This window comes from Plasmodium knowlesi, assembly GCF_000006355.2.
Source record: "Plasmodium knowlesi strain H genome assembly, chromosome: 10".
Lineage (NCBI taxonomy): Eukaryota > Apicomplexa > Aconoidasida > Haemosporida > Plasmodiidae > Plasmodium > Plasmodium knowlesi.
Window position 1 is genome coordinate 912,704 of NC_011911.2, and position 27,045 is coordinate 939,748.

General features: G+C 39.2%; 9 protein-coding genes across 9 annotated transcripts; 5 read left to right on the plus strand and 4 right to left on the minus strand.

The window, feature by feature from the left end:
• Window positions 1-510: 510 nt before the first annotated feature.
• Window positions 511-1,275, plus strand: PKNH_1020400 (orotate phosphoribosyltransferase, putative; the record flags this gene model as incomplete). Its single annotated transcript, XM_002259650.1, has 1 exon — window positions 511-1,275. One exon carries the CDS (start codon window positions 511-513, stop codon window positions 1,273-1,275), a length of 765 nt encoding a protein of 254 aa, XP_002259686.1.
• Window positions 1,276-2,286: 1,011 nt separating this feature from the next.
• Window positions 2,287-4,040, minus strand: PKNH_1020500 (ras-related protein Rab-1B, putative; the record flags this gene model as incomplete). The annotated part of the gene is made up of 6 exons (XM_002259651.1): window positions 2,287-2,566; window positions 2,704-2,779; window positions 3,061-3,124; window positions 3,236-3,331; window positions 3,651-3,723; window positions 4,027-4,040. The coding sequence occupies 6 exons, from the start codon at window positions 4,038-4,040 to the stop codon at window positions 2,287-2,289; spliced, it is 603 nt and encodes a 200-aa protein (XP_002259687.1).
• Window positions 4,041-6,720: 2,680 nt separating this feature from the next.
• PKNH_1020600 (conserved Plasmodium protein, unknown function) lies at window positions 6,721-9,463 on the plus strand (the record flags this gene model as incomplete). The annotated part of the gene is made up of 4 exons (XM_002259652.1): window positions 6,721-8,637; window positions 8,758-8,892; window positions 9,074-9,250; window positions 9,383-9,463. The coding sequence occupies 4 exons, from the start codon at window positions 6,721-6,723 to the stop codon at window positions 9,461-9,463; spliced, it is 2,310 nt and encodes a 769-aa protein (XP_002259688.1).
• A 30-nt stretch (window positions 9,464-9,493) lies between these two features.
• Window positions 9,494-12,826, minus strand: PKNH_1020700 (conserved Plasmodium protein, unknown function; the record flags this gene model as incomplete). Its single annotated transcript, XM_002259653.2, has 9 exons — window positions 9,494-9,636; window positions 9,922-9,969; window positions 10,135-10,192; window positions 10,416-10,585; window positions 10,724-10,815; window positions 10,976-11,091; window positions 11,189-11,279; window positions 11,433-12,565; window positions 12,713-12,826. 9 exons carry the CDS (start codon window positions 12,824-12,826, stop codon window positions 9,494-9,496), a joined length of 1,965 nt encoding a protein of 654 aa, XP_002259689.2.
• Window positions 12,827-13,819: 993 nt separating this feature from the next.
• Window positions 13,820-14,569, minus strand: PKNH_1020800 (conserved Plasmodium protein, unknown function; the record flags this gene model as incomplete). The annotated part of the gene is made up of 1 exon (XM_002259654.1): window positions 13,820-14,569. The coding sequence occupies one exon, from the start codon at window positions 14,567-14,569 to the stop codon at window positions 13,820-13,822; it is 750 nt and encodes a 249-aa protein (XP_002259690.1).
• A 2,066-nt stretch (window positions 14,570-16,635) lies between these two features.
• PKNH_1020900 (CDK-activating kinase assembly factor MAT1, putative) lies at window positions 16,636-17,418 on the plus strand (the record flags this gene model as incomplete). The annotated part of the gene is made up of 1 exon (XM_002259655.1): window positions 16,636-17,418. The coding sequence occupies one exon, from the start codon at window positions 16,636-16,638 to the stop codon at window positions 17,416-17,418; it is 783 nt and encodes a 260-aa protein (XP_002259691.1).
• A 776-nt stretch (window positions 17,419-18,194) lies between these two features.
• Window positions 18,195-18,821, plus strand: PKNH_1020950 (conserved Plasmodium protein, unknown function; the record flags this gene model as incomplete). Its single annotated transcript, XM_039114105.1, has 2 exons — window positions 18,195-18,490; window positions 18,695-18,821. 2 exons carry the CDS (start codon window positions 18,195-18,197, stop codon window positions 18,819-18,821), a joined length of 423 nt encoding a protein of 140 aa, XP_038969725.1.
• Window positions 18,822-21,990: 3,169 nt separating this feature from the next.
• PKNH_1021000 (KIR protein) lies at window positions 21,991-23,437 on the plus strand (the record flags this gene model as incomplete). Its single annotated transcript, XM_002259656.1, has 3 exons — window positions 21,991-22,008; window positions 22,178-22,948; window positions 23,168-23,437. The coding sequence occupies 3 exons, from the start codon at window positions 21,991-21,993 to the stop codon at window positions 23,435-23,437; spliced, it is 1,059 nt and encodes a 352-aa protein (XP_002259692.1).
• Window positions 23,438-25,533: 2,096 nt separating this feature from the next.
• PKNH_1021100 (SICAvar, type I (fragment)) lies at window positions 25,534-26,706 on the minus strand (the record flags this gene model as incomplete). The annotated part of the gene is made up of 2 exons (XM_039114106.1): window positions 25,534-26,417; window positions 26,566-26,706. Coding segments are annotated over 2 exons (1,025 nt in total), but the record flags the coding sequence as incomplete, so codon positions are not given.
• Window positions 26,707-27,045: the final 339 nt, after the last annotated feature.

A 27,045-nucleotide genomic window follows, 5' to 3' on the forward strand; every position in this document is an offset into this window, starting at 1 on the left:
ATGAACAGGTCATAAAAAAAAAAAAAAAAAAAAAAACATATATATATAATATACATGTATAGAAGATAACATTTCCGAGCGGTGGATCTGATCTTCCTCAAAGGATTTCTTTCCTGGCCCTCCAGATGGTGTGGAAAAAGCAAAAAAAAGGAGAAAGGCGTAAATAAACGCGCGGACTCGAGAAACATACAGAATAATATACGTATATATAGATAGATGCACAGGAAATAATCTGTTTATGCGCAACTGCAAGCACAGAATATTTCATAATTTTTTTATTTGATCAAGGAGAGAAGGCGCTTTTCCAAACTGTACATTGGATTATTTTTTTTGTAAATTCCGATAAGAATCACCTTCTGCGAACGTTTTCTTTTTTCCCCTGCATTTGGAAAAATACACACTGTCGTTCATCCCCCTCCTCCGGCATATCCAGCGCCAGTCTTTCAAATTGAAGATATAGGTAAAAAGTAACTTTTTTTTGTTGTTGTTGTCTGGAGAATACTCATCAGAATGGAAGAAGAGAAAAGTACCAAACAAACGAACTATCTCAGTGATGAAGATTTACACAAAAAATATATCCATCTTCGAGAATGCATCGAACTGGAGAAGGATGACATGGACAACTGCCACGTGAAGGAAATGAAAAAATTGCTCATCACAGCATTGTTAAAATATAAGGCCATAAAATTTGGTGATTTTATTTTAAAATCAAAGAGAAAATCAAAATATTTTTTTTCAAGTGGAGTATTAAATAACATCGTTTCCGCACACATTATTTCGTTTTTAATTTCTCATTTAATTTTAAAGGAAAAAATTCCCTTTGATTATTTATTGGGGGCATCTTATAAGGGCATTCCAATAGCAACCCTGACTAGCCACTTTTTATTTCAGTCGAATAAATTTTCAAATGTTTTTTACCTGTACGATAGGAAGGAAAAAAAAGATTATGGTGACAAGACACTCATTGTTGGGAACTTAGATGAAGAATTTAATGGCGATGTACACAATGCAAAGGATGAAAAGAACGAAAAAAAAGTAATTATAATTGATGATGTCTTTACCTGTGGCACTGCCTTGACGGAAATAATGAACAAGCTAAAGTCATATCCCAACTTGAAGGTTGTTGCTTTCATCGTTTTACTTAATCGAAATGAGTACGAACTGAATGAGCACAATGAAAAGGTGTATTTCAAAGATTTGTTTGAACAGAAACTCAAGGTCCCTCTTTACAGCATTCTCAGTTACAACGAGGACCTGGAGCCCCTCATGGGTTAGGCATCAAACGGTTCGACATCGTTCCCCTTCGGTTGTCGCAATTTCACAATTTTTCAAACGCAAAAAAAAAAAAAAATTTGGGAAATATAATTAGTCCGTGCAGAAATATGCACATGAGTTTTGTACCCCCCGAACTGCGCAGGTGCGCCCGGGCACAGGAGTGCACACAAAAATGTGCAAGCCCATGTTTCTCCCATGTGTAGGCCCCACATGCAGATGAACAAAGAACAACTGGCACAAATAAATGCAGCGTGGAGAGTACCAAGACAAGAAAAAATGAAGCGCTTATTAGGAAAAAAATAAATATAGTATATAATATGGTGAAGATAAAAAGCATGAAGGGGAAGATGGGGTGATGTAAAAAAAAAAAAAAAAGAAAAAAAAGAAAAAAAAATGATCGATTTTTGAACAAAAATTTTAAATTAGTGAATCATTAGGTTAAAAAAAAAAAAAAAAAAAAAAAAAAAAAAAACTGTCCTTATAACTTCTGCACTTGAGCACGTGCAGGTGCCCGAATTGGCTATGTACGAGGGCACTTACGTGTGTACAACCTTGGGCCAATCTCACAGTGACACTCTTGGATGGGTATCCTGTGAAGCGTCGTATCGGCATATATATTTGCTCGTGCCGAGTTCCATATTTTAAAACATAAAAGAATATTTTGCAAACGTGAAAAGGGGAGAGGCCATGTGGTCCGATCTTCTGTATCATTCCTTGGGGTCCTCGCAACACATGACTTGGAAAAAAAAAAGAGGAGGAGGGGGAGAGCCACGACGAGACACTGCAGAATGAGGCACAGTCAGACACATCCAGGCGAAGCGAAGAGGAAAGCCCCGATGAAGGTGCATCATTGGACAATTCACATTTGAGTGTTAACTGATCCTTTCTTTTCTGCACCTCCACTTTGTCATCCAAGCTCGAGCCTATCAGACTCACGTATACGCTACTCAGTACAAAATGTACGATGCATAACGCGCATTTGCATAACGCGAACTTTTTATGGCTCTCCCATCAGCAGCACTTCTTTCTATTATCCTTTATTGGCTTCGCGTTCAAATTGATGTTGGCCCTTCCCTTCTGCTGATTCTCCAACTGAGATTTATTTTTGATTTCATGCGCCATGGTTTTAAAGGCTTGCTCCACGTTGTGGGCTATTTTGGCCGAAGTCTCCAGGAACTGAATGTTGCAGCTGTCAGCTAGCTCTTTTCCTTCTTCGTAACTCACATTGCGATCATTTTTTAAATCAATTTTGTTTCCTATGAGAATTTTCTGTACGTCCTCCGATGCGTATCTGCGGGGGGGGAAAAAAACGGTAGGTCGACACGTAATGGAATCAGCACCCAAAACAAATGGGTATGCCTCAAAGCGATACGAAGGTATCCTCTCAGATGGATATACTGTCCAACAAGCATTCTCCCTTGTGCCTACTTTTCTATCTCGATTATCCAATTTTTCACATTGTTGAAGCTATCTCGGTCGGTCACGTCGTAAACAATAATGATGCCTGTAATTAAGTTGGGGGGAGATAACCGGCGATATGTCTGCATCTGAATTCGTCTATATAATTGAGTGGATATACACACCTCAGCGACCCGCAGGTGCACCATTTACGCGGCAACGTTTTCATGGCACCATCTACGCGGCAACGTTTTCATGGCACCATTTACGCGGCAACGTTTTCATGGCACCATTTACACGGCAACCTTTTCATGGCACCATTTACACGGCAACGTTTTCATGGCACCATTTGCATATAAAATAGTATTCTTAAAAAATGAATGTTACCTTGTGCTCCCCTATAATAGGAAGACGTAATGGTCCTGAATCGCTCCTGTCCTGCTGTATCCCACTGCAGTTGTTAGGGGGAAAAAAAAGAATCGTTACATAAGTGAGTTTATGGTAGCTGCAACATGGGATAAGAACTTCAAGCAAAGAAGCAGCTAACTAAATGTCAACTCACTATTTGCAGTTTTATAATTTTGTCTTCAATTTCTATCGTCTTTATTTTAAAGTCAACTCCGATTGTGCTGATGTAACTGTCCGTGTAGGTATCATCCTGGAAGGGGGGGGAAGTAAAGGATCGGTGTAATTACTTCATTACCATTTTTACGGCATGTCATATGGATGCATACCACTCGATGACCAAAGCGGTGAAATGTTTTTTTTGGTCATTCTCTCTCTCTATCGAAACGATTGATTAGATATATTTTGCCTCCCCCTTTTGTTCTGTGCATAAGAGGGGAAATGAGAAACCCCAATGTAAGTGCCACTCGCAAGGCTGTAACTTGTAAACAGAGAAAAAGGGGGGAGGCAATGCAAAGGTAAGTGTGCCCATGCATCTGAACACATCCAGATCGTCCTCTCTTGGATATTACGGCAAAACGAAGGAGCAAACAAGATTTCCCAACGCCACTATCTCCAATTAATAAAATTTTAAATAAACTATCACTGTGAAAGGGGGTGGGTGGAAGCGAAGCCAAAGTGATGAGTAAAGGGGAAAGTACATTGGGGGGGTTGTGGTTCGGAAAACCTTATACAGCTGTCACAAGAGCAACAACGGTGTAAGGCAACCACTAGCAGAGAGTCAGCTATCCACAACGAGGGGGGTTGCCTAATGCGCTGACGTGTAAGCCATATATAAGACCACGTATAAAAGGGCACCACATGAGATGTGCATCAAATGCGTGCACCCCACAAGTGACACCCCTCAATTGGGCGCAAGAGAGGTAAAAATGAAGCGCGAACACGTACTAGCTATCATTCATTTTGGTATTCCTAAACTTCTATATAAAAGGAAAGAAAGCTTTTTTGCAGAGCGCACCGTGGGAAATTGGTGAAGGGAACAAAAAAATAAAATAAAATAAAAATAAATAAATAATAAATAAAATATGAAAAAAAAAAATAAATAAAATAAAATAATAATAATAGTAGTAGTCCTAAATGAAGGAGGGCACAAATCCTTTCACATATGGTGCGGGGACATACATGATGTAATAACGCATTAGCATTTTTATCTGAATAAATGAACGGGAGGTGGCTCAATATAATTGACTCATCATACGTGCTGATCAATGAGAACGCTAATAAAGGGGGGATGGGGGGAAATGCACAAAAGAAAAAGAACGAACGGTTGCGCGAGCGAAGAGGTGAAGGTGAAACGAAAGGGAAAATCAATAAACCAGAAGAGCGCAAAGGAAAATGCGAACGCAAATGCGAATATGCATGTCAGCATTAATGCAAAGGAAGAATTATACACAGAGTGAAGATATAAACCCGGGACGGCAACAAGCATACGTGAACTACGTGTACGGGGGCTTGGAACGGTTCAACAATTTTTTTCTTTCCTTTTTTTTTCGTTCTTATTTAAAAAAAAAAAAAAAAAAAAGGCCTACGCGGGTGCGGCATATGTATTTGTATACACAGAAGGAAAAAAAAAAAAAAAAAAAAAAAAAAAAAAAACGAAGCGGTGAAGCGACAGAGTGGCGAAAGGACTGGATGACGGAGTTAACAAACGTGAGTGGATCAGCGACAGGCCACCAATGACAAATTACAAATGACCAATGATGAATCACCACGATAGGTAGGGTGGGACAAAACAAAATAACGAGTGCCTTCTAAACAGCTGAACGAAAAAAAAAAAAAAAGAAAAGAAAAAAAATGGGGTTTTTCCCCAGGAAGCCCTTCAAAGAAGGCATCCCCAAATGACTCATTGTATGACCGGACAATTTAAAAAAAAAAAAAAAAAAGCATAGTCATGATTAAAAATGATTACATGCTGTACATTTAAGATGAAGGTTCGTCACAGACATGAGTAAATATGAAGGGGGAATAAAAAAAAAAGGATGTCACCCTCAGCAGAATGGACAATGGAAATGCGGTCATGTTAATGAGAATCTGTACGTACCAACGTACACATGTTGCGTATGCTTGCTGTAACAGCGGGGGATACATCCATCCGCATGACGCAAGAGGAACTCCTTCGGTGTGTCCTCCCTCTCGACAGGGTGATGCTTCGACTAGTTCGCAACGCCGCACTGTGCATGTACCTATGTGTGTGCACGCGAGCACCCGTTTAGTTTCGCCTCGTCAGTGGATTAAAAGAAAGGGCAACGGTGAACTGGGTGAGCATGCCGCACTTACGTGTTCTATTATTAGGCGAAACAATTAATGGCACAGACAGATACAGTGCACAGTATGGTAGGACCTGTGACCCACTGACATTATCAGCCTTCCTATAGAACGTGCGAATTGTTTCGCTGATCCTCAAGGTGTGAATGTTTGATCACCCCAAGGGGCCATCATTCTTAAACCAGTGTGTGTGGGGGGCTACACCTATGTCTGTATACCTCGCATAGGTTTCTTTACTCAAATGAGATAACCTCAGTCGATATACCTTCTCCCCCTGACGGAATTATTATGTGTAGGCAACGGGGGGAGAACAAATATGAACCTCAAAAAATGAGTGCAATAGGCAAAATAAACGAAAGGAAAGGTGTCCCCCTCGTTGCTATTTCATGGTGTGGTGATGGGCATACTCGGAGCAGCGTCATTCCCGTTAACTGGGTCATCCGCGTTCAACCGTTGCCCATGTTGGATCCCAAAAATGGTGAATAAAAGGATTCGAACGGTTTCAAAAAAGATATTTCCCCTTCCGATTGGGGGGGAATACTCCTCAAATTGGTAGGTCAACGCGGACTCTCATTTATCCCTCTGTTTGATTCGTTACACTTCCTTTTGCCTAACTCACGGGTTTATAAATTAATCCCCTTTTGTGTGCACTTTTTTTTTTTTTTTTTTTTTTTTTTTTTGGAAATGGCTAGCTGAGATAATCCTTAAAAGTCTAATGGGTTGTCATCAAAAGGAACGGAAAGAAAAAGAAAAAAAAAAAAAGTGGTTAAAACAGATGTCGAGGAAAAGCAGTATTTGAGTTATGCGGAGGGTGTACAATACCCGCAAAATGATTTTTTTTTTTTTTTTTTTTTTTTTTTTTTGATCCATTGCTTGTTCTCTTTTTTCCCTCCGGATGTGGGTGTGATTCTTCCAGTTCGGTGGAATTTTTGCTTCTCCAGAGGAGAAAGGGCTTACGCATCACAGGGGCGTTCACAAGTTCGATGCTATATAGGGGTGAAGAACCTGCCGTGTGGTCGTACACTTTGGTTCCATTTTCCTTTCTACTGGAGGGGGGGAACCACGAGCGCCGGGTTAGAGAATATCGCCTCGTGCGTAACATGGTGAGCAAAATAGCCAAGTTATCATGGGAAGCTAAAAAAAAAAAAATTCCTTTAAAAGAAAGGATGCCCTACACGTGCGCTGAAAATTAGGAACTTCCCGTGGTATATCCCCGGGGAAACCTCCTCCTTGTTACTGTTTTCCATAAACTTACGTGAAGAGGGATACTGTGTTATATACCACTTACCGCCTACTGCCCGGGCAGGGGGCCACAGGATGGAGCGGTACAAGGCCTTCTTAAACGAAATAAAGCGGGAAAATGAAAAGATTGGAAAAAAAATCCGCTTCGTAAACGACAAAACCAAGTATAAACCACTCAATGGAAAAAAACTTGAGTACAACAGATTTTTTGTGAACAGCTATGAGGTAGAGAAGAAAAACAACCTGTGTAAGTACTACAAACATAAAATAGACAAGAGCAGGAGAAAAAAAAAAGGGAATCTATGCAATTATGATTTCCCTTTCTTTGAGATTTACAAAAATACAAATCCAGCGTTTAAAAATAATCTGCCACAATATAATCTCCTTCAAATGATAAAAAACTACAATGAGTTGGAACTCTTTAAGTTCTGTTCCAGAAATACTGTGGACGTAAACTTGCTCTCTCCTGTACTTTCCCACTTCATCGAAATTGTGATAAAGAAAAGAGACCTGTACAACATCAACGACTTGTTCCTACTAACAGAACAGATAAAAAAGTTAAATTATTACCACCCCTACTTTTGCAAACTAGTATGTAGAGAGGTATGTCTTGACATACACAAAATCAAGACCGTTCATCAGATAACGGGCTTTCTGGACTTCCTCATGTATTTTAACATTTTCAATTATTATTATGTTAACAAGTTCTACAAGTATTTAACGCACTTGATTACGCATAGTAATAAATGGACCCTTGTGGTTCCTGGGTTGAATTCTTCTTCTGCCGAAGAACCGGTGGTAGATGAATCGAAATCAAAGGACACACATGTAAATTTCATTCAGATACATTCAGACGATATTGCCTGCCTATCCTTATCCTTTAGAAAATATAAAATGTTCGACGCAGAGTTGTTACTCCTTCTGCTTTATGTGTGCAGCCATGATGCATATGGTCACTTGAGGAATGCCCAAACGCTATACCAGCTTACAGAGCTAATACATTTTTATACATTTTTGGATAGGGCGTACTCCTCCAAATTGTTCTACTACATTTTTGAACAAGTCTTAAAGGACACACCAAGGGGGGATGCCAACTTCGTCCCTCTCCTTAAATCTTTTTACACCATTAGTAAAGAGCTTGGCACCAAATTCGATGTGGGCGTCCACAACGCGACGCTGGAGATTTTTCACAACAAAGGGGAAATGGAAGGAGGCGACTCAGCGGGGGATATTTCTCCCCCCAGTTATGTACTATCCGAGTGTAGCGGAAAAAAAAAAAAAAAAAAAAAAAATGAAAAAAAAGACCAAAAAAAGGATGAAAGAAAAGACGAAAATGCAAATGACGAAATTGTCATAGGGACAAATGCAAATGTGCACATGCAGGTCGAACCATCAGGGGAGAAGAACCAACCATTGGCCCCCTTCAACTGCAATGCCAACTGGAACCTAAAGAAGTTGAAGTTGGATGATGAGATGTTAGTTGTACGTCATGACTACGACTGGCACCCATCCGAGAAAATCTTCATGGATCTAGTGGAGACCATCAAACACGTCGTGCTCCTCATCGAATTGAAACTTCTCTCTGCCTTCCCCTTTGCGTGTGAAAAGAGCCCACCCGAAATTGAGTTCATGAAACGGGTGAACTTCCAAACGGATCGCGAGAAAAACGTGCACAAGTACAATGCACAGAATGTCAGCCGGGAGCAGCGGGCGTTCGTGGAACGACTAATCCGAAGGAATGAGCAACAGGACACACAACAACTGGACATACAGCGACCAGATGGACAGGCACATCCGCTGCCGCAGAAGTGGGAGCGCCATTTCGACGACTCAAATCTCAGCTTTCTGTTTTATCGGAACTATGGGGATGAGTCAGGATCTGTCACGATGGATGACATCAACGGGTTCATTAAATCCAAGCCGGATGTGAAGTTCAACCTTATGGATGGAACCTATTTCGCCCACATATTTTCTCACCTGTGGCAGGTCCAGGTTCGTCTGCTGCACAAGTTCCTATTTTACTCATCCATCACTTTGTGCAATGAATAGATGGCTACTCATCCATTGCTTTGTCCAATGCGCACATCCCACTGCCCCTCCCCCCCCCTGCAGATGACTGAGGCTGAAGAGCGCATACTGGAGGAAAGCCTCCAAGCCCTGCCACTCTGGGCAAACAGTTTGGTGCGCCTGGACGTGAACACCGTGGCTGACTTGTTCTGCGCCCTCACAATTTTTCAAGTTATTCAGGTAAAAGGAAAAACGGGGGCTTTGCCCGGTTGGTCGATTGACAGATTGGTCAGTTGATCGGTTGACAGATTGATCAGTTGATCTGTTATGGGGACTGGCACCTTCCCCTCAACACGCCCTAGCCAAAGATAGCAACATTTGTGCCTCATCACATGTTGATTGCCCCCCACACACACTGCAGGGATGCAAAAACGGAAGGGTTACCAAAAACAAATACGGGTACTCCAAAAGGGAGGAGCACACAGAAAATGAAGCTCTCTACAAAATACTGTCCAAAATTCTGATAAAAAAAATTATTAACATAAAAAGCGAACGTCTGTACAAGGTCATTTTGTCCTGCGCAAACACAGCCTACTCGGTAAATACCATTGGAGTGTTCCATGAAAGGAGGGCCCTTTGCTCTATTGTCCACAGAGGGATATATACCGTAAGATGCCCCTCCGAAAAAGCATGTCATCCACCTGCTTAATCCATCCACCCCTTTCCGCAGGACGTCTACTTGAATCACTTTTTAAAAAATTTCAACCGACATGTAAAATTTGGGAAGATGCGCAAATACGTGAATTGTTAATTTCTTAATGGGCAAACGTGTTATAGTAGGCTAGGAACTGAGTAGTTTCAAACCCCGTGTGTGGAAGAATTGCTCCGGATGTATTTCCTCGCTCACGTGAGTCACAGCCGTTTTGGAGTAAGTGCACTTGGATAACAGGTGGACTTCCGCAGCTAGCTGTTTTTCATCCATATCTGGAAAAAAAAAAAAAAAAAAAAAAAAAAAAAAAATCGAACATGGAAAAAAAATTACACGAACAGGCAAAGTTAAAAAAAATAAAATAAAAAAGGAAGTACACACAAACGTAAGCATAAACTATATATACGATGCTCCACTACATATAGGACAGGACAAATAAAGAAAACAAAGGAAAACTCCTCCTTCTGCAAATGCCCCTGAGGGAACTCCAAATGTGGCTATACATCCGAAGGTTGGGCACTTTCTTTTACAGTGCACTTTTTGAAAAGAAATATTTTTACCCGCATGGTTCAGTTGGACCGTTCCAGACAGGGATGCGCGCGATTGTCCTGCAAGGAATTTTGTAAAAAATAAAATAAAAGAGAAGAGAAGGTACCCACATACTTGCGCAGAAAAACGGAATGGCAACAACCTCCATGTAGAGGTAGTCATTTTACGTCCATCCCTTTGTTTTGCATGATGTTTATTTTTTTTTTCGGCGCTGAGGAAATTACTCGGAAGGTCAAGAAGCGTCCACTTGATTTCCTGCTTGCCTTCAATTTTTATCTTTCCCTAAGTAGGAAGGAAGAGGAATTAAAAAAAAAAAAAAAAAAAAAGAAAATCACTCATTTGTCTCGCGCCGTCTGTATTCAAGCTGTTCTTTCAATGCAAGGTTCTTTATTACTGATTTGTTCATATGTTCGTTTGTTCATATGTCCATTTGTTCATTTGTGCATTTTTTTTTTTTTTTATTGTTCCACTTCCTCATGTGTGTGTCCCCTCTGGCAATACTTACCAGGTTGCATTTCAAAGTGTGGTCCACAATTTCGCCGTGAAAGGGTAGTCGCACAAAAAAGGGCTCCGTCATTTTCTTATCAAACCTTATGGAAGGGGCGTTCCTATTCCACTGCAGTGTCACGTCCACTTGTGCGCATTTCTCACTGGACTTTTTAATAGTGTAGAAACCTGAGGGGGGAGGGGGGGTAGTAGTGGTGGTGGTTCAAATTGTGTTATCACTAATACGGTACGTATTCTTTTAAGTGGAGTGGGAAGGCATAATTATCATGTTAGTTGGTTCGGCCTTGAGTTTTCCTGTACACTTACCGATAAGGGGAGAAGGTACATCCCTGTAGTAGTACGTGAGCACTGTGTTAGTCGTATGCTTCGTGGTCACTTGGATGTGTAGCAGCTGTCCTCTGTTCGATGCAAAAAGGAGTATGCAATGAATCAAGGGCATAATCCGGTGGGTGTCCTGGTGTTTGATGGTGCAGGCAAGTGAGGCGCAACTTCATTGCGTGCACAAGAAACAGTTGGTAACTCTTCCCTCCCTCTCGTCGCTCGCCATTCATTTAGTACCTCTTCTCCACGTTGACGAAATCTGCTGCGTATACGTCGTACACATGGTTGTCCATCTGCAGCGTCAGGTCGACGTCCAAGTACCGCTCGTCATCACACTGCAGTATTATTTCGCCCTGCAAAGGGGGGAAGTTGCGTGAACAGATACGTATAAATACACTCACACGGTATCAGACACACGCATAAATAAACTCGCGCAAAACCTTGTCAAACCTTCACTTCCGCGGTCCGATTTGCCGAACTTGTTACAAAACCGGTGAGCTCCTCCCTAATGATCAGGTGAGTGGGCGACCGCTTGCTTCTCCTGGGAAGGGAGAGTTAATAACGTCACACATAGCAAATGTGTCTTCTTCAAGTTGGCCCACTCCTAACCGAGCGAACTCATTTGTGGAAAGAGAACCTTTTTTTTTTTTTCTCTCTCTCTCTGTCTCTCTCTGTCCCGTGATGGGCTCCTTACTCGTGGACATAAATCGGGACATAGGTCTGGATGTTCCCCCTGCTAATCCTCAGGCTCTCATTCTGAGCACAGTAGTTTTCGATGGCTGTTTGTTCGTTCTTCCGCAGAAGAGATGAGTAAATGTAGAGGAGAAAAAGATATAAGTGATAATGTTCATTAGGTGGATTTGAAGTCTCCCCTTGAATGCCCTTCCTGAGAAGGTTTTTCCTACTGATCAGGTTGTAGAATTTTACAAGTAGCTTGAAGAAGGTCTCTCTTATCTTCTTGTTTGTGCGAGTTCCATTTGTGAGAGACACAAAGGGAGGCTTGGCATTTATGTACAGAACATCATTTGGTTCCTTCCTCTTGGCAAATGCAGAGGGGAGATTTTCCAGTGTCTCCCCTGAACTGTTTGAGTCTTCGAAATTATCACTGCTAAGCAGCCTATCCTCATCGCTCCCACTTTTCTGACTTGGGGTAGTAAATTGAAGTTTCCCTTCCGGCAAGCCACACTCGCTACCCCCCTGGGGCAAATAAGTGCAAGACACAGTCGGTGCATCTTTGCCCAGGTGAACACTCTTCTCCCTGTTTGCCAACATCAGAAAGTTGTAAAAGGGGAAGAAGGTGCTTTGCAAAACGTCTCCCTTTTTGTACATATCTCCATCTAGGTAATCCATAAAGGGAGAGTTCCTTCCTCCGAGAAATCTTCCAAATGGAATGGTGGATGTTATGTACGCATCCCCCATGGTGCCAATCTTCTGCAAAACTACTACCTTGTTGTAGTTCCCTAAACCGTAATGGGTCAAAAGGCAAGAACCTCTTTTGGCCATCTTACCTTCCATGTACGTTAAGAAATCCTGCATGAAGTTGTAATAGAGTAACTTATTGGCACTATTTACAGCCTCCACCGAGGGAATTTCACTGTTAGCATTTTCCATCAGTAGAAGAACTATCAAAATGAACCTGTTACTTCTCATCAATAAAAATGGACAGATAACTTTATTCTTCGCGCGTACAGAATAACAACATATTGTTCTGTTCAGTTGGACAAACTGAGAGTGGGTGTCTACTTCTTGAGAGCTTCTTTTTATTATCTGCTCCTTAAGTAATTCTTCCACTTTCTTCAATTTGGAAAGGTTCACATAATTATGTGTCTGCGAGGAGGATGTGGACGACAATCGTTACCCCTGTACGAAGATGAGCACTTAAAGGGCAGTCCTTTCCTTTTCCACCGTTCTACTCCATTCTCCACCTTTTTTTGCTTTTTTTTTTTTTTTTTTTTTTTTTTCACTTTCTCTAACCTGGACACTTCTCGCGCACACCTCCACGCTGGGGAAACGCCTCTCGTAAATCAGGGCGTGTTGTCCTCCCTCTGCCACTGGGGCAAAAAGGTACAGAGCCCTTATTCCGCTCATAGCGGCAACTCTCTGAAAGTGGGCCCTCGGAATGATTCTTTCTTTTTAAAGGAAAATTTCGACCTGGCTAGGAGAGTCAACCCCGCTCGGCCACAAGTTGGGGCGAATTGGACAGGCGACCAGGCTTGCATCCACGCAGGCCCGCCCTGCCACTAGGAAGGAGTAGGCAAAAAACTGGGGAAGACGGGGTAGGCGAGGCAAATTGGAAAAAAAAATTGCTCTGGTGAGGGGGCACAGAAATGAGCAGTACAAAAGGGAATGGTGCAAAACGAAGTGGTACAAAAATTCGTCATCAAAAGGGACATCAAAAAAGTGAAACTAAAAAAATGCCAAGCCAAACGCTATCTCACCCAGGTAACACAGAAAAAAAAAAAAAAAAGAAAAAGAAGAAAAAAAAAATTCGCATGTCGGAGTCAGAGTACAAAAAAATGCCAGGGAGCAGCGGAAGGCATAATTATGTGCCTCTTTTTTTTTTTTTTTTTTTACCCCCCAAATGTTTACCCTGAGCATGAGTAAAAATTCGACACAGGCAGGGAGGCACAAAAAGGGGCAGTCTCGAAAGAGTGGGCGTACTTTTAAAACGAAGCAGATATATCAGCGCCGTGGTCCCCATGCGGACGAGTATATCCATATAGAGGAAATGCACGTAGGGGTCCACCTGTAGGGGGAAACGCTGCAATTATAATGCCATGCACGACGGACCGCACAACGCTTGTGCCATTATGCCTGCCCTTCTGAACATATCAACGTAAAGACAGAACCTGGTAACAATGCAACACGGTATGCCCCTCTAACCACATAGTTGTAAATTATTTCCCAACAGGTTGTCACATCAGAATGGGGAGGAAAAGGAAAAATTAAAAAAAAAAAAAGAAAAAAAAAAAAGGAGTTACCCTCGCATTAACCATAACCCTATTCTTCACCTCTTCAATGCGACTACGCTAGTACCCAGTAAACAACACATTGCTCCCATCCCATCCACGTGGACCATGTCTAATTCACGCTAAAAATAGAATTCAAAAGTTGGAACAAATTTTTCTTCTGCGGAATTTGTTCTGGACGCCTCTCCACAATTATTACTCCTTTGTTTCCCTCTCCAGCAGGGCGCTCTTCACGGTATTTACTCTTGTGTTTCAAGTCATGCGCAAGGGTTGTATTCCTCTTCACTAAATGATGTCCACTAACAGGTTCACAGTCAGCCAAGTTATTAAACTCTAAGGTATAAACTGCAGTCCTTCTCTTCCTTTCGTGCAATTCGTTCATGTAACACCTTTTGCATATATGAACTCGTTCTAGATAATAATTTAGGGTCTTTCTGGTGTCCCTCCTCTTCATTTCATAATACGGGTGATTCACAGTTTTGGAATCTTTTGATGTTAAGCTCAAGTTGGAGGAAGATACTTCCCTCCCGAACTCGTGATATTCATTTGCTTTCCGTACTCTCTGTGTCGGATATTCATTTTTGCTCTCCCTGTACGGATATAACTTTCTGGACACTCCTCTCTCTTCCGCATGGTTTGATGACGATATCGGGGCATTTTTTCCTTTCACCTTTGAATAATGCTTTTCTTTCTCGGAACACTCGGCATCGTGTTTCTTTCCACTATGCTTCTCTTCTCGCCGCCTTTCATCTGTACCAATGTGGAAAATTTTAGCGTACTCATTTATGTAGGTCAGTCTGTCCATTTTGCACTGTGGATGGGGGGGATATGCTTGACTTAGACGTATTTCGCCAAAGGGCATCAAGTCAAAAAAAGATGGGGGGAAGAGTTCCAGCGCATAGACAGTAGGGGTGGATCGAAGAAGAAATTAAAAAAATAACAAAATAATGAAACAAAAAATACAGTATAGCGTAAACCGACTTAACGCAAGTGCTCTCGGGTGAAACAATCCGCAGGCGCACAAAGTGAATGTGGAGACTGTAAAAAATTGCCAGAGACGCACAAAAGTCCTAATATGTGTTGGTATTAAAATAAAAAGCAACTCAATCGAAGTAGCTCTACATTTTTATTGCAAAGCGGGAAGCCTTGATTTTTCGCTTGCACAGTTACCAGGAGGGGGGGAAAAAAAAGTATCACATTATGACAACATCAGGGAAGAGAACATAAAAAGATGTCGTTAAAACGTTGGTCTCCATCAAGTTCAGGGTGAGGACAGCAGATTGTAATGAGTACTGATGGGTTGCACAAATCAACCTCACAAGGTAGCCAAACTGAAGCACATTTCACATGGGCGCTGTGAAAAATATGAACAAGTTAGGGGAAAAAAAAAAAAAAATTCCTAAAATGGCTACCTACGTGTGCAGCTTTGCTTTTGTATGGGAACTGTAAGAACGAACAGATGAACGAGGGTAAGGGAGCCGCTTATATAGGATGTACGATAAGGAGAAAAACCGAAACCGTTACCCAGTTGCTCTGTTTACATGTGAGAAAGACTTCTTTTTGTCTCTAGATCGAGAAGGACACCTCCCAGTAATTCAAAATATCGCGTGAACTGTTCATACAGAAATGAATGATTTGGCTAGTCATCAAAGAAAAAAAAAAAAAAAAAAAAAAAAAAAAATCTCCCTTATGTGTGTACTGCTAACTAATTTTTCCCCAAGCGGATTATAAAAGTTAAGGACAGGTGAGTGAGCCAAAAGAAAACAGAAAAAAAAAAAAGAGAACAGAAGCATCTGCGGATATACGGTGAAACTATATTTCTCCCATTGTAAAAATAAAAGTTAGAACATTCATCTTATTTGCACTGCCTACATTGGAATCCAGTTGTGAAGGATGTTTTTCATCAAATACGCATAAGTCGAATAGGGGGGGGGGGGGGGGAGGCCATCTTCAAAATGTATTCCTCTGTTTGTTTCCACTGCAACGGTAAATTTGGGGATTGACCCATTGTGTACGTGTACGATGTATCTTCTGTAGGGGGAATATTCAACTCAATGAGAGACAGAACAAACCCTACAGAAGGTAATCACGAATCTAATCTATTGAGAGAACAACGACAACAAGGAAAAAGGGAACACACAAAGTTGTGCAGCTCGTTTGAAGGTGGTCATAAAGGTGTTGCCATTAAGTGGGGAGAACATACACAGATGTTCACCAACTGCACATAAGATGATTAAAGGGAGAGAAAATTGATAGAAGAGGAAAATAATTCATTTCGCAGCTAAGCTATGGCATTTCTTAAATTGACAAAGTTTCGTGTGAGGAAGGGTAAATTTTGAGGAAAGTGTCGAAGAAGGAGTAACCCTTGGAGGGGGCATATGGAAAGCGCTATCAACGTGGGGAACGTTCAGGTCGATGCGAAATTGATAAATTTTTTTTTTTTTTTTTTTTCATGGGGATTCTCAAAAAATTTTAACATTCGACTGCACAAATGTTCGCACTCGTATGAACGAAATTTCCGAACGGAATTTCTCACCCAATTGGGAAAATCTGAAGCAAAATGTTAAGTGGAGGGAGTAATCCGTTAGCAGTCCTTTCTCCTACATGCACCTTGTAGGATTAACGGTAATCAGTGAGATGGGATATGCATACTTTTAAAATTTTTGGCCAATTTTTTTTTTTCTCAAAAAATAAAAATTTGGAAGGACCATTTGGTATGTTCGTACAAAGCAGTGTATGCAGTCATAGTGGTAATTGCAGAAGGTGCGTAGGGCTTGGGGAGGGTGTGAAGAGTAGGAGTGGACCGGTTTTAGGGAAGGATACGCGCCGGATGCTCCGGCTTGCCTTGTCCAACGAGCACGAACGTGTAGGAGCCTATGCACGCACCGTAGAATTAACATACCACCTCATAGAAACGTGCATCCCCTGATGGATGAATACAAATGCAGCAGTTGCCTAGAGGACGTGTGCACTAGGAGCGAAAAGAAGTTGTTCTACTTTGACATTTGTAAACATAAGATCTGCGGAGAATGTCTGGAAAACCACCTCAGCCAACATAATAAGCAACATTGCCCACGTTGCAAAATGAGCGTCACGAAAAAAAATGTAACTCCTTTTGACATTGAAGAGAGAATCTATTCCAATCAAAAGAACATCAGGTCCAAGTTGACCGAAATTTTTAACAAAAGAAGGCACAACTTCGAAAGTACCCCCCTGTACAATAATTACTTGGAGCAGATCGAAGATATTATCTACCTGTTAACAAACGAAGCGGACGAAAAGAAGAGGAAAATTATCGAAGCGTACATTAAGAAATATGAAAAGGAAAATCAGAAAATCATCGAAGAAAATAATGTTATCATATATGAAAATGAGAAAAAAAAAATCCATGATATTGTAAAGAAGGAAGGAAACTTTTATGAAATTATAAAGCATAGACCACTTATTAAGAAACCTCAAAATGAGACATTTATCCATTCGCTTGTTAGAGAGAATCCCAAGCTGTTTGATGAAATAAAAGTTACGAATATTACTGAGTGCCAACCGCAGCCACTGAACCCTGCTATCAAGAACGATACGGACATTCCTTTGCGTAGATTTTCCTCAGAGGACGAGCTGAAAAAGTCGGACCATGCAGGGGGGTACGACATCTCCATCGTCTTTAAAAGGTGCGACACGGAGTTCAACTCCACCATTTATCTTAACATATGACTTGGTATTTTTTTTCGTGTTCTTCGCATTTCTCATCAAGGTGTGTGTGTACCAAGTTGTGTCCGTTCACCGAGCAGTTACATAGATATGTTTTGGGGCACCCCTATCAACTGAATAGCGGCTCATAGTCGTGGTCACCCCATTCGCTTTTTTTTTTTTTTTTTTTCCGTTATTCTTTTTTTATATTTATTTTTTTTTTTTTTAATTTTAATTTTTTTTTCCCCTTCTTTTAAAATATTTATTTATTTTCCTTTTTTTCTATCTCACTTTGTGCGGCTTTTGACCCTATTAACCCAATTGGGCCTTTCAACGTCTCTTTTTTTTTTTTTTTTTTTTTTTCCTGGCGAGAGTGTTCGGCGTATTTCCTGTCCGCGGAAAAGAACGGAGAGGGAAGGTCGTGTGGCAGAGTAGGTAACGATTTTTGCTGAGGCATAAAACTGCCTTTGCGAAGAGCTTTAGGCCGCAATGCAGGATTCTGGAAATCGCCTTATCGAGGCATGAAACTGCCCTTGCCAAGGGCTTAAAGCCACTTTTTTCGGAGGCCCCGAAACCGCCTTTGCCCAGTTTTTACAATTTCCTGGTGCAAACGAATCCCGACCCCCATACAAGTGACTGTGAAAGAGAGGGAGCATTTCCGACGGCGCGGGGAGAAAGGGGGAGGGAAAAATCTGTGTGTGGGCAGGGTGGTGGTCGTCGTGGTGGTCGTCGTCCTTCTCGCAACGGCGAAATAACCCTTCCCTCCCTCTTTCTCTCGCGGCAGAAGCCCCACAAGAATAATGGTCCTCCTCACGGCACAGCGGAAGCCTGTGCTTTGCGTGAGTAAGAATGGAGAAGAGAAGGAGGTTATACGCGGTGATTATGTTAAAACGGTGGAGGAAGAATCCATCGAGTGCGAAATAAATAAAAAAAGAAAAAAATGGACTCCGCACAAACTGCAGAAGGAGTTCACCAAACAGAAGCATGACCTGGTTTGTCTGAGTCGTTATCGTTACCACCCTTTTAAGGTTGTCTGTCAGAATGGTTTTTCTTTTTTGCAACCAGGGGAAAGCTACTACACCTGCAATCATAAAATGTAAGTGTGTTATGAGCACTTTCGCAGTGGGGGGTTGTTCATAACACCCACGCACCTTTCGCGAGGAATCGCTGCGCGAACCATTGTACACACGGAGCGGTACCCTTTACCGCACTTATTCATGGTTTGCGCACGCAACTATACCATCACCACAAACATAACAATCACACATCAGCCGCACACATATATATATCCTCATCGCAGGCAGAAGAGAAACTACAAACTAATTTTCGAGAATCTGTGTTCGTCCCCGTCGATTCAGATTTCCTTCTGTGGAATTCTCATGACCGCAATTGCAGCCTTGGTGGATTTGAAGAAAAGACGATTGTGAAATCAGCTCGACAAATGAGAGGGGGGGAAGGGGGATGGGGGGCCTCCGAAATTATTAGCTTCGACGGTGTGTAACCATAAATATGAATAGATCAATGGATGAAATGAATACTTTCATGAGCAATTTCATAAACAATTTCATGAAGACCTGAAAAAGAAGAAAAGTGTTAAGTGTTGTATATTCCAAAAGGGATCGGGGGAATATATATATGTATACACATATACATACATATGTATATACATACATACGTCTATATGTATATACATACATACGTCTATATGTATATACATACATACGTCTATATGTATATACATACATACGTCTATATGTATATACATACATACGTCTACATATATATACGTATACATGTATATGTATATATATTAGAAGGAAGTTGTTGTAGACCAAAAGTATTATAGTAGAAAGGGGAAAACAGGAGGAAAATTGTTGGGAATCAGGAATTTCTTAAACGAATCAAGGAGGCCACTGTAAATATAGTGCACTGTAAACATAATGTATTAAATTTATATATATGTGTGTATATTCATAGATGTATTGCCCTGAAAGTCAGTACCATGGTACATTTTACTATAGATCACTGTGTGAGGAAATAAGCAAATGTAATTATGGCGGCGTGGAGTACATGCAGAAAGAGAAGCAGTTGGAGCAGATGCGGGGTAAAGAAAAATACAATAATGGGAGATCTGTAGGACGGAAAATTGCAGATGTGTGATGTGTTATAAACGGTGAGTGTGGAGGACAGGAGCCAAAGTTGTTTGATTGTTATTTCTCCTACTGGTGGCTGGGAGATGAAGTGTCCAATGTGGTAAGGCGGAATGCGGACTTTAAGAATGTTATAGGTTCTTTTTGCGAAAGAGTGAGGTACGGCGGGAACGAAAGGGAGTGTCCTTCTATATGCCGCCAGGTAACCCTGGAAGAGTTTAAAAGGTTGGAACTAATATATGCTTACAATCTTAATTATAAAAAAGGGGAAGAGAATAATGATAAACTGGAATAATACTTGTACCGAGAAGTATGGGGACTACATAAGGGAAGTTGCTGATATGTATGGGGGCATGGGTAAAGTGTGCAAAGGGGACGGAGCAGTGGAATGTTATTAAAAACTTAATACAGTGTTCAATAACTGAAGGGGAGGTATGGGGATTGCAGAACCCATCGCAGATAACATGTGATATAGTATCACCCTAGGGACCAGAGTCCGCTGAAGTGTTTCTACGAACCACATGTTTACAGGTTGCGCGGTAGGAAGGGACGGTGTCAACAGTGCAGGACAGTCGCATTACCACCAGCAGCTGCACTCTTTCCATTCGGAACGAACAATAACAAGAGCATTGCCACCACTGCAACGTCTAGTGGACTCGCTTTAGTAGGTCTTCCTACCATTGCATATTTTTTATATAAAGTAAGTGAATAAAATTTTCCATATGAGTAATACAAATAATATTATTCATAGTCCATTACTCTTATACATATGGGCATTACTCCTATATATATACATGGGTCTTACTCTTGTGCATATAAACAATGAATATATAGAACAGAATGAACCATACATTGTGCATTGCATATACATACATATATGTATATATGTATATACATATATGTGTGGTATCTATATGTGGTATATACTATCATTCATATGTACGATGAACATATAGTATCTCACGCCCCTCTTCTATATTGAGAAGAGAGGAAGAAGTGGAAGCTCTTGAGTTTCCCTCCTCAGACCTTTCCTTCAGAACTTTCCTTTTAGAACATTTCTTTAAAACCTTCCCTCTCCTCCTTAATTCTTCTGAACCCTTTTAACGGTTTGAACCCTCTTCGACCCCGCATAAAAACCTCCGTTCACCCTCCCTGAACATCATGTGGGCAATTTATGTACTGAGGGGAACATATAAAATTTCTATTGAATTTTCTGAAATTTAAGTCAGCACAAAGGGAAAAGGGAAAAAGGAAGAAAGGATTCATTAATATGTAGAATATAATATGGATGAAAAGGAGGAAGGGGATTAATCTCAAGGAAGATGAAGTGTACTCCATATGGATGAATTATCTAAGATAATGTTAGGGAAGCGGGGGAAAAAGGAATGAGCTATGCATTAATATGTAAAAATTATAATATGTACTAAATATATGGAAGCATAGATCAAATAGCACATAATGTACGCAGCCCCCCCTTAAATGAGTTCATATAAAGTATAATCATTGGAAAAATTGGGAAAAAAGTGAGAGAGGAGAGCAGAGGGGCCATGATTACTAATCCGCAAAAAACAGAAAAGAAGAGTAGGACTATATTATAGATGACGAAGTAATATTATAAGAATGTGGTTATTCCTTTTCTTTCAACATAGTAATTTTAATTCTTTGCATTATATCCTCCCCACCTTCTTTCACATTTATTTCCTTAAATGGGAACTCCCTTATAAGTATGAACTGTGGAAACATATTTTATTAGGGGGGAGGGGGGAAGAAAGAAGGAATACTCTCTATGGAAACCGTGTGACATGAATTAACATTTTTTTATAACAACCTCTCCCCTTCCTTCTCCAAACGTAACAGTAAAACATGGAATAAATAAAACATGTTGGAATTATCTGTTAAGGAGAAAATTGCACTTCCCTATATGGCATAATACTTGGGGGAAAGGTGATTAATATTATTACGTCCAGTATTAACATGTACAACCTAATAGTTCCATGCATAAAGTTAAATGCGCATGAACCACTTTATTCTTCTTTCTTCTTCTTGCCTATTCACTTTGTTATTACTGTATAGTGGACCTTATCTTCGTTTTGATTATTCCTATTTAAAAATTAAGAAGAGTGTATAGTAGAGAAGGAGGGAACTTCCGTGGTCCACCAGAGCCTTGCTGCGGGAGGTGAAGTTCTTACATATATATTGTGCAGGAGTGGGAGAATTTTACCATAATTTTAATATATAAATAGGAATATAAATAGGACCATTACTGCACGGGGGGGATTTTAAAAAAAGAAAAGAAAGGAAGAAAAGAAAAGAAGGTGGGGGAGGGAGATCCATATTAATAGATAGATGTGAATTCTATATAACTATATATAAATACATAACAGTAGAACACCTCCAGTATAAGCATACTGTACATATGCAACAGCGGAAAATATACACATGAACAATGACAACGCACTCTTGGGTTCGTTCTTTTATCCCCCATTTTTTCCTCAATATAAGGAATTATTTATACAAATACACAATATTCTATATATAGCACAATGAAATGAGCAATGTGTAGAATATATAGGGGCATATATATATTTATGTATGTGTTCCATTCCTTTTTTTTGCTAATTGTATATTTATAGGAGGAACTTGCAAAGCACTTACCTTCCAGGAAAAATTTCTATAATAAATTTGAAGGGGGTGCAGAGGAGTGTAAGGATAATTGCACAAGTAAGGTGGATAGTGCTCTGAGTTCACTAAGCGGACAGGGGGGGGATTCTGTGAATAGAATTAAAGCAGCATGGTACTATGCACATTACATGTATAAAGGCAAGGACAATGAGAGTAATAGTGCACCTTGTGAATTCTTATACTATTGGATAGGCGATCTGTTATCGAAGAATCATGGTGGGAACCTCTATGAGAGTTCCCTACGAAATATTTGCAATGGTATAAAGAATACATATGAGGGAAAGGGATGTAAACTTCCTTGTGACTCCATTAAAGAGGAAAAATTTCAAGAAATGAAAATAATACATGATTTCTCTTATGACTATGAGCACATACGGGATTATCTAATATACTACACTACTAATCATAGCACGAACTTCAGTAAATATCGCACCAAAATTAAAGAAACAGCGGAAACTATGGATACGCAGTGTGACGGCGCGGGGGATGCGTACTGTAGAGATTTCTTGACAAAGCTTAAGGACCGAATTAATGGGAACCTGTCAGAATTAGAGTCTGATGTAAAGTCTGCAGAAGAAAGGAAAGTGTCTGCAGAGAAAGCAGAATCCCTTAGAACAGAAGAAGCCGTGCGTCAAGCCGTAACGAATGCCACCACTACAGCAAGCCTTACTTCTATCTTGGGTACGTTGGCAACGGTAGCTACCCCTCTCTTATTATATAAGGTAACAATCGTTCATTATAATCGTTCATTATAATGGTTTATTATAATTGTTTGTTATAATGCTTTATTATAATTGTTTATTATAATATTATAAATATATACATATATATATGTATATGTATATGTATATATACGTATGTATATGTATATATGTGGACATACTGCTCAAATACTCCACACACACCCCGCTTTCCCCTTTCTTTCACAAATTTTTGTTCAGTATAACTACCTACCTTCTGGGATAAGTAACTTATTTAGTGGAAGAAATGGAGAAAAGGGCACAAGGAGAAAGAGAAGAAGATCTATTGGGCACGACTTTGATGCGTCCACCGTGGACAACTTAACGGAATATACCATGGATAATTCCACAATAGATCCAATGGATGGCGTTTCCAGCACACTGCGATCTGCTGTATACAGCACAGGACAGTCCAGTGGAGGACGAAATAATACGCGGGGTCCTGGAATAGTGGGTTATCAAAACATGTAGCACATCGTATGTAATACACATTTTGCGGAATGTGATGATGTAAACATATTAAATGAGCATATGCGTATATATGTATGTAATGTAACATATATGAATGTGTAATGTTTCCCGTCTGGAAGAGGTGGGGAAAATTACCACGTACAGTTCATACAGTATAGGAGAAAAGTTATATTTTTCCTTCTTTTTTCCTTTTCTTTAAGAAGTTACTTTGTACACTTTTATTTGCTCATTTTTTTTTTAATTTTTTATATTGTTTGGAAATGTTTACGCTCATGTGTAATCAATATAAAATATAAAAAAAAAAAAACTCTTTCCTCCACTTTATTTTGATTTGTTGGGTAAATTCTTAACTTTTATTCTTATTTTTTCTTTGCAACTTTTTTTTTACTGAACATCTAAAGTGTTCATTAAATTTTTTTTTTTTGGTTGTAGGTTTTTATTTTAGTAATTTTTTCTTTTTCACTTAGAAAAATGCAGAGAGTGTATAAAAGGGACATTTTTTTTTTTTCTTTTTTTTTTCTTTTTTTTTTCTTTTTTTCTTTTTCTCTAATTTTTTTTTTTCGCAAAAAAAGAACATATTATACTAGAAAGCTAAATAGCAGGCCATATATTGTTGTCCTTACACCCTAAGATTATAACTTCCATTATGTAATCCCATAAATTCTGAAAGTGCAGAATCCTACATAAACCCCTGAAGAATACGGAATCTTACACATATACACCGTAAAAATATTAAATCCCGCAAAACTAAATGCTAAAGCTTACACATGTACACCGTAAAATATTATAAATCCCGCAACCTAAATATGAAATCTTACACATATACACCGTAAAAATATTATATCCCGCAAATCTAAAAATGCGAAATCTTACACACATACACCGTAAAATATTATAAATCCCGCAACCTAAATGCGAAATCTTACACATATACACCTGTAAAATATTAAATCCCGCAACCTAAAAATGCGAAATCTTACACATGTACACCGTAAAATATTATAAATCCCGCAACCTGAATACGAAATATTGCACATATACACCGTAAAATATTATAAATCCCGCAACCTGAAAATGCGAAATCTTACACATATACACCGTAAAATATTATAAATCCCGCAACCTAAAAATGCGAAATCTTACACATATACACCGAAAAAATATTAAATCCTGCAAACTTAAATGCGAAATCCTACACATATACACCGTAAAAATATTATAAATCCCGCAACCTAAAAATGCGAAATCTTACACATATACACCGTAAAATATTATAAATCTCGCAACCTAAAAATGCGAAATCTTACACATATACACCGTAAAATATTATAAATCCCGCAACCTAAAAATGCGAAATCTTACACATATACACCGTAAAAATATTATATCCTGCAACCTAAAAATGCGAAATCTTACACATACAGCAACCACAAAACGCAGTACAACTCATACACATCCATTCACCTACATTAATTTTATTATTTTATTATTTTTTTTTCTTTTTTATATCCATTTCTTTACTTACTGTTTTCTTCTAATATTAATACATTTTTTTTTTTCCCTTTCCCCTTCTTTTTATTAATTCTCTTTTTCTTTTCCTTTTCTTCTTTTTTATTACTTTTCCTTTTTTTTTATTACATTAATACTTTAATACATTAATAATGTATTAAGGGTGTAATAATTTAATACATTAATATATTAATACATTAACAATGTAATACATTAATGATGTATTATATTAATAATGTAATATATTAATACATTAATAATGTAATACATTAGTACATTAATAATGTAATACACTAATAATGTAATACATTAATGTATTAATACATTAATGATGTAATATATTAATAATGTAATATATTAATGATGTATTAATGATGTATTATATTAATAATGTAATACATTAATACATTAATGATGTATTATATTAATAATGCAATACACTAATATATTAATACATTAATACATTAATGATGCATTAATGATGTATTATATTAATGATGTAATATATTAATGATGTGATATATTAATACATTAATGATGTATTATATTAATATATTAATAATGAAACACTTTAATAAAAAATATACTTACCTAATTTTTCATCAGATTGCTTCGTTATCTCCTTCATTATTGCCCCAGCTACGTTAACATTACTAGTACTGCCAGAAGTACCGGTATTCTCCAGTGCTTTCTTAAATACTTCTGTTAATTTGTTCAGGTCCAATGAATAATCTTCACTTTCACCTATGAGAACGTCTGATAAAGGCATTACACCATTCTTATTTTGGTTGTTATTGTCTAGACTCATGAGTTTCGTCATGCTCCTTGCATTCTCCTTTAACTCTTTCTTCTTCCCCTCTTCAGTTATTTCCCCCCCCTCCTGCGGACAGACACTTTTCCATTTGTCCTGCCATAATTGCCCCAATCTCCAAGCTCTTTCATTTTTTCCCTTTCTCCTTTCTACATCCGCCCACTGTTTGATTTGATCACCTAGAACTGCTCTACCAATCATTAAAGCGGTAGCATCCACTTTTCCTTCACACTTTTCAATCATGGCCTGATCATTCGAGTTCTTCAAATACTTCTTTAAATTCTCCTCTACCTTCGGTGTCACATAACTTATAACTTTGTCCAATTTACAATGATCCCCATAAATTTCGGAAAGAGCAAGCATGCCCACAGTGCATCGAGCAAGCCACTGATATTCCGTAATATTCCTTTCGATCTCCACGTTCCTGCTCCCCCCTCCTAATTCCTTTATGCCACTCATAAAATAACGAATTCCCATTAATCCTTTACATAGATCCTTGACATATTCATTCCTCCCATGCCAATTCTTCCTATCCTCCGCCCCCTCCACAGCCAGTGCCACCTGCGTACCGCAGAAAGTGTTTATTTCCCTCGCCTCCGCCTCCGCCAACGACGCTTGCAATTTTCTCCATGCTTCCTCAAAATCTTTCTTCAACTCCTCCTACAACAACGAAGAAAGGAAGAATGGAACATATACATAAATATACACATATGTATATATATATATATATATGCATATGCATATGAATAAATGCATATATGCATATACATAAATGTGTATATGTAAGTGCATATATGTATTCACTTACTGTAATTTTTTCTGCCTCCGCTGTGGCATCCACACTGTGCCCTGGCTGCGCCGTCGCATCTGCTGCCGCCTTCACCTTCCCCTCCAACCACTTCTGTAACAATTCACCACCACCACCACCACCACTACTTCCTCCTGACATGATTTGTCCTATGTTTGTTTGTCTGTTTATTCTCTGTTTGTTCTGTTCCTGTTCTTCTTCTCCTCTACAATTTGTATATTATAGAAAATTTAACATAACTACAAAAAAAATTTTTTTCTCTCACAATTCTTAAAACAAAAATATATATATATATTTTCAGTCTTCAAGACCTTCTTTTTTCATTCCATATATTTTCTTTTTTTTTGGAACTACTATCCTTTTTTTTTTTTTTTTTTTTTTTTTTTTCCTTTCAGTTACCTCCTGTTACTTCCTCTTCTTCCCCTGCGCCCAAACTCTCACTCTCACTCTAAACCTTCTTTCCCCGTTTAACCGTCCTTC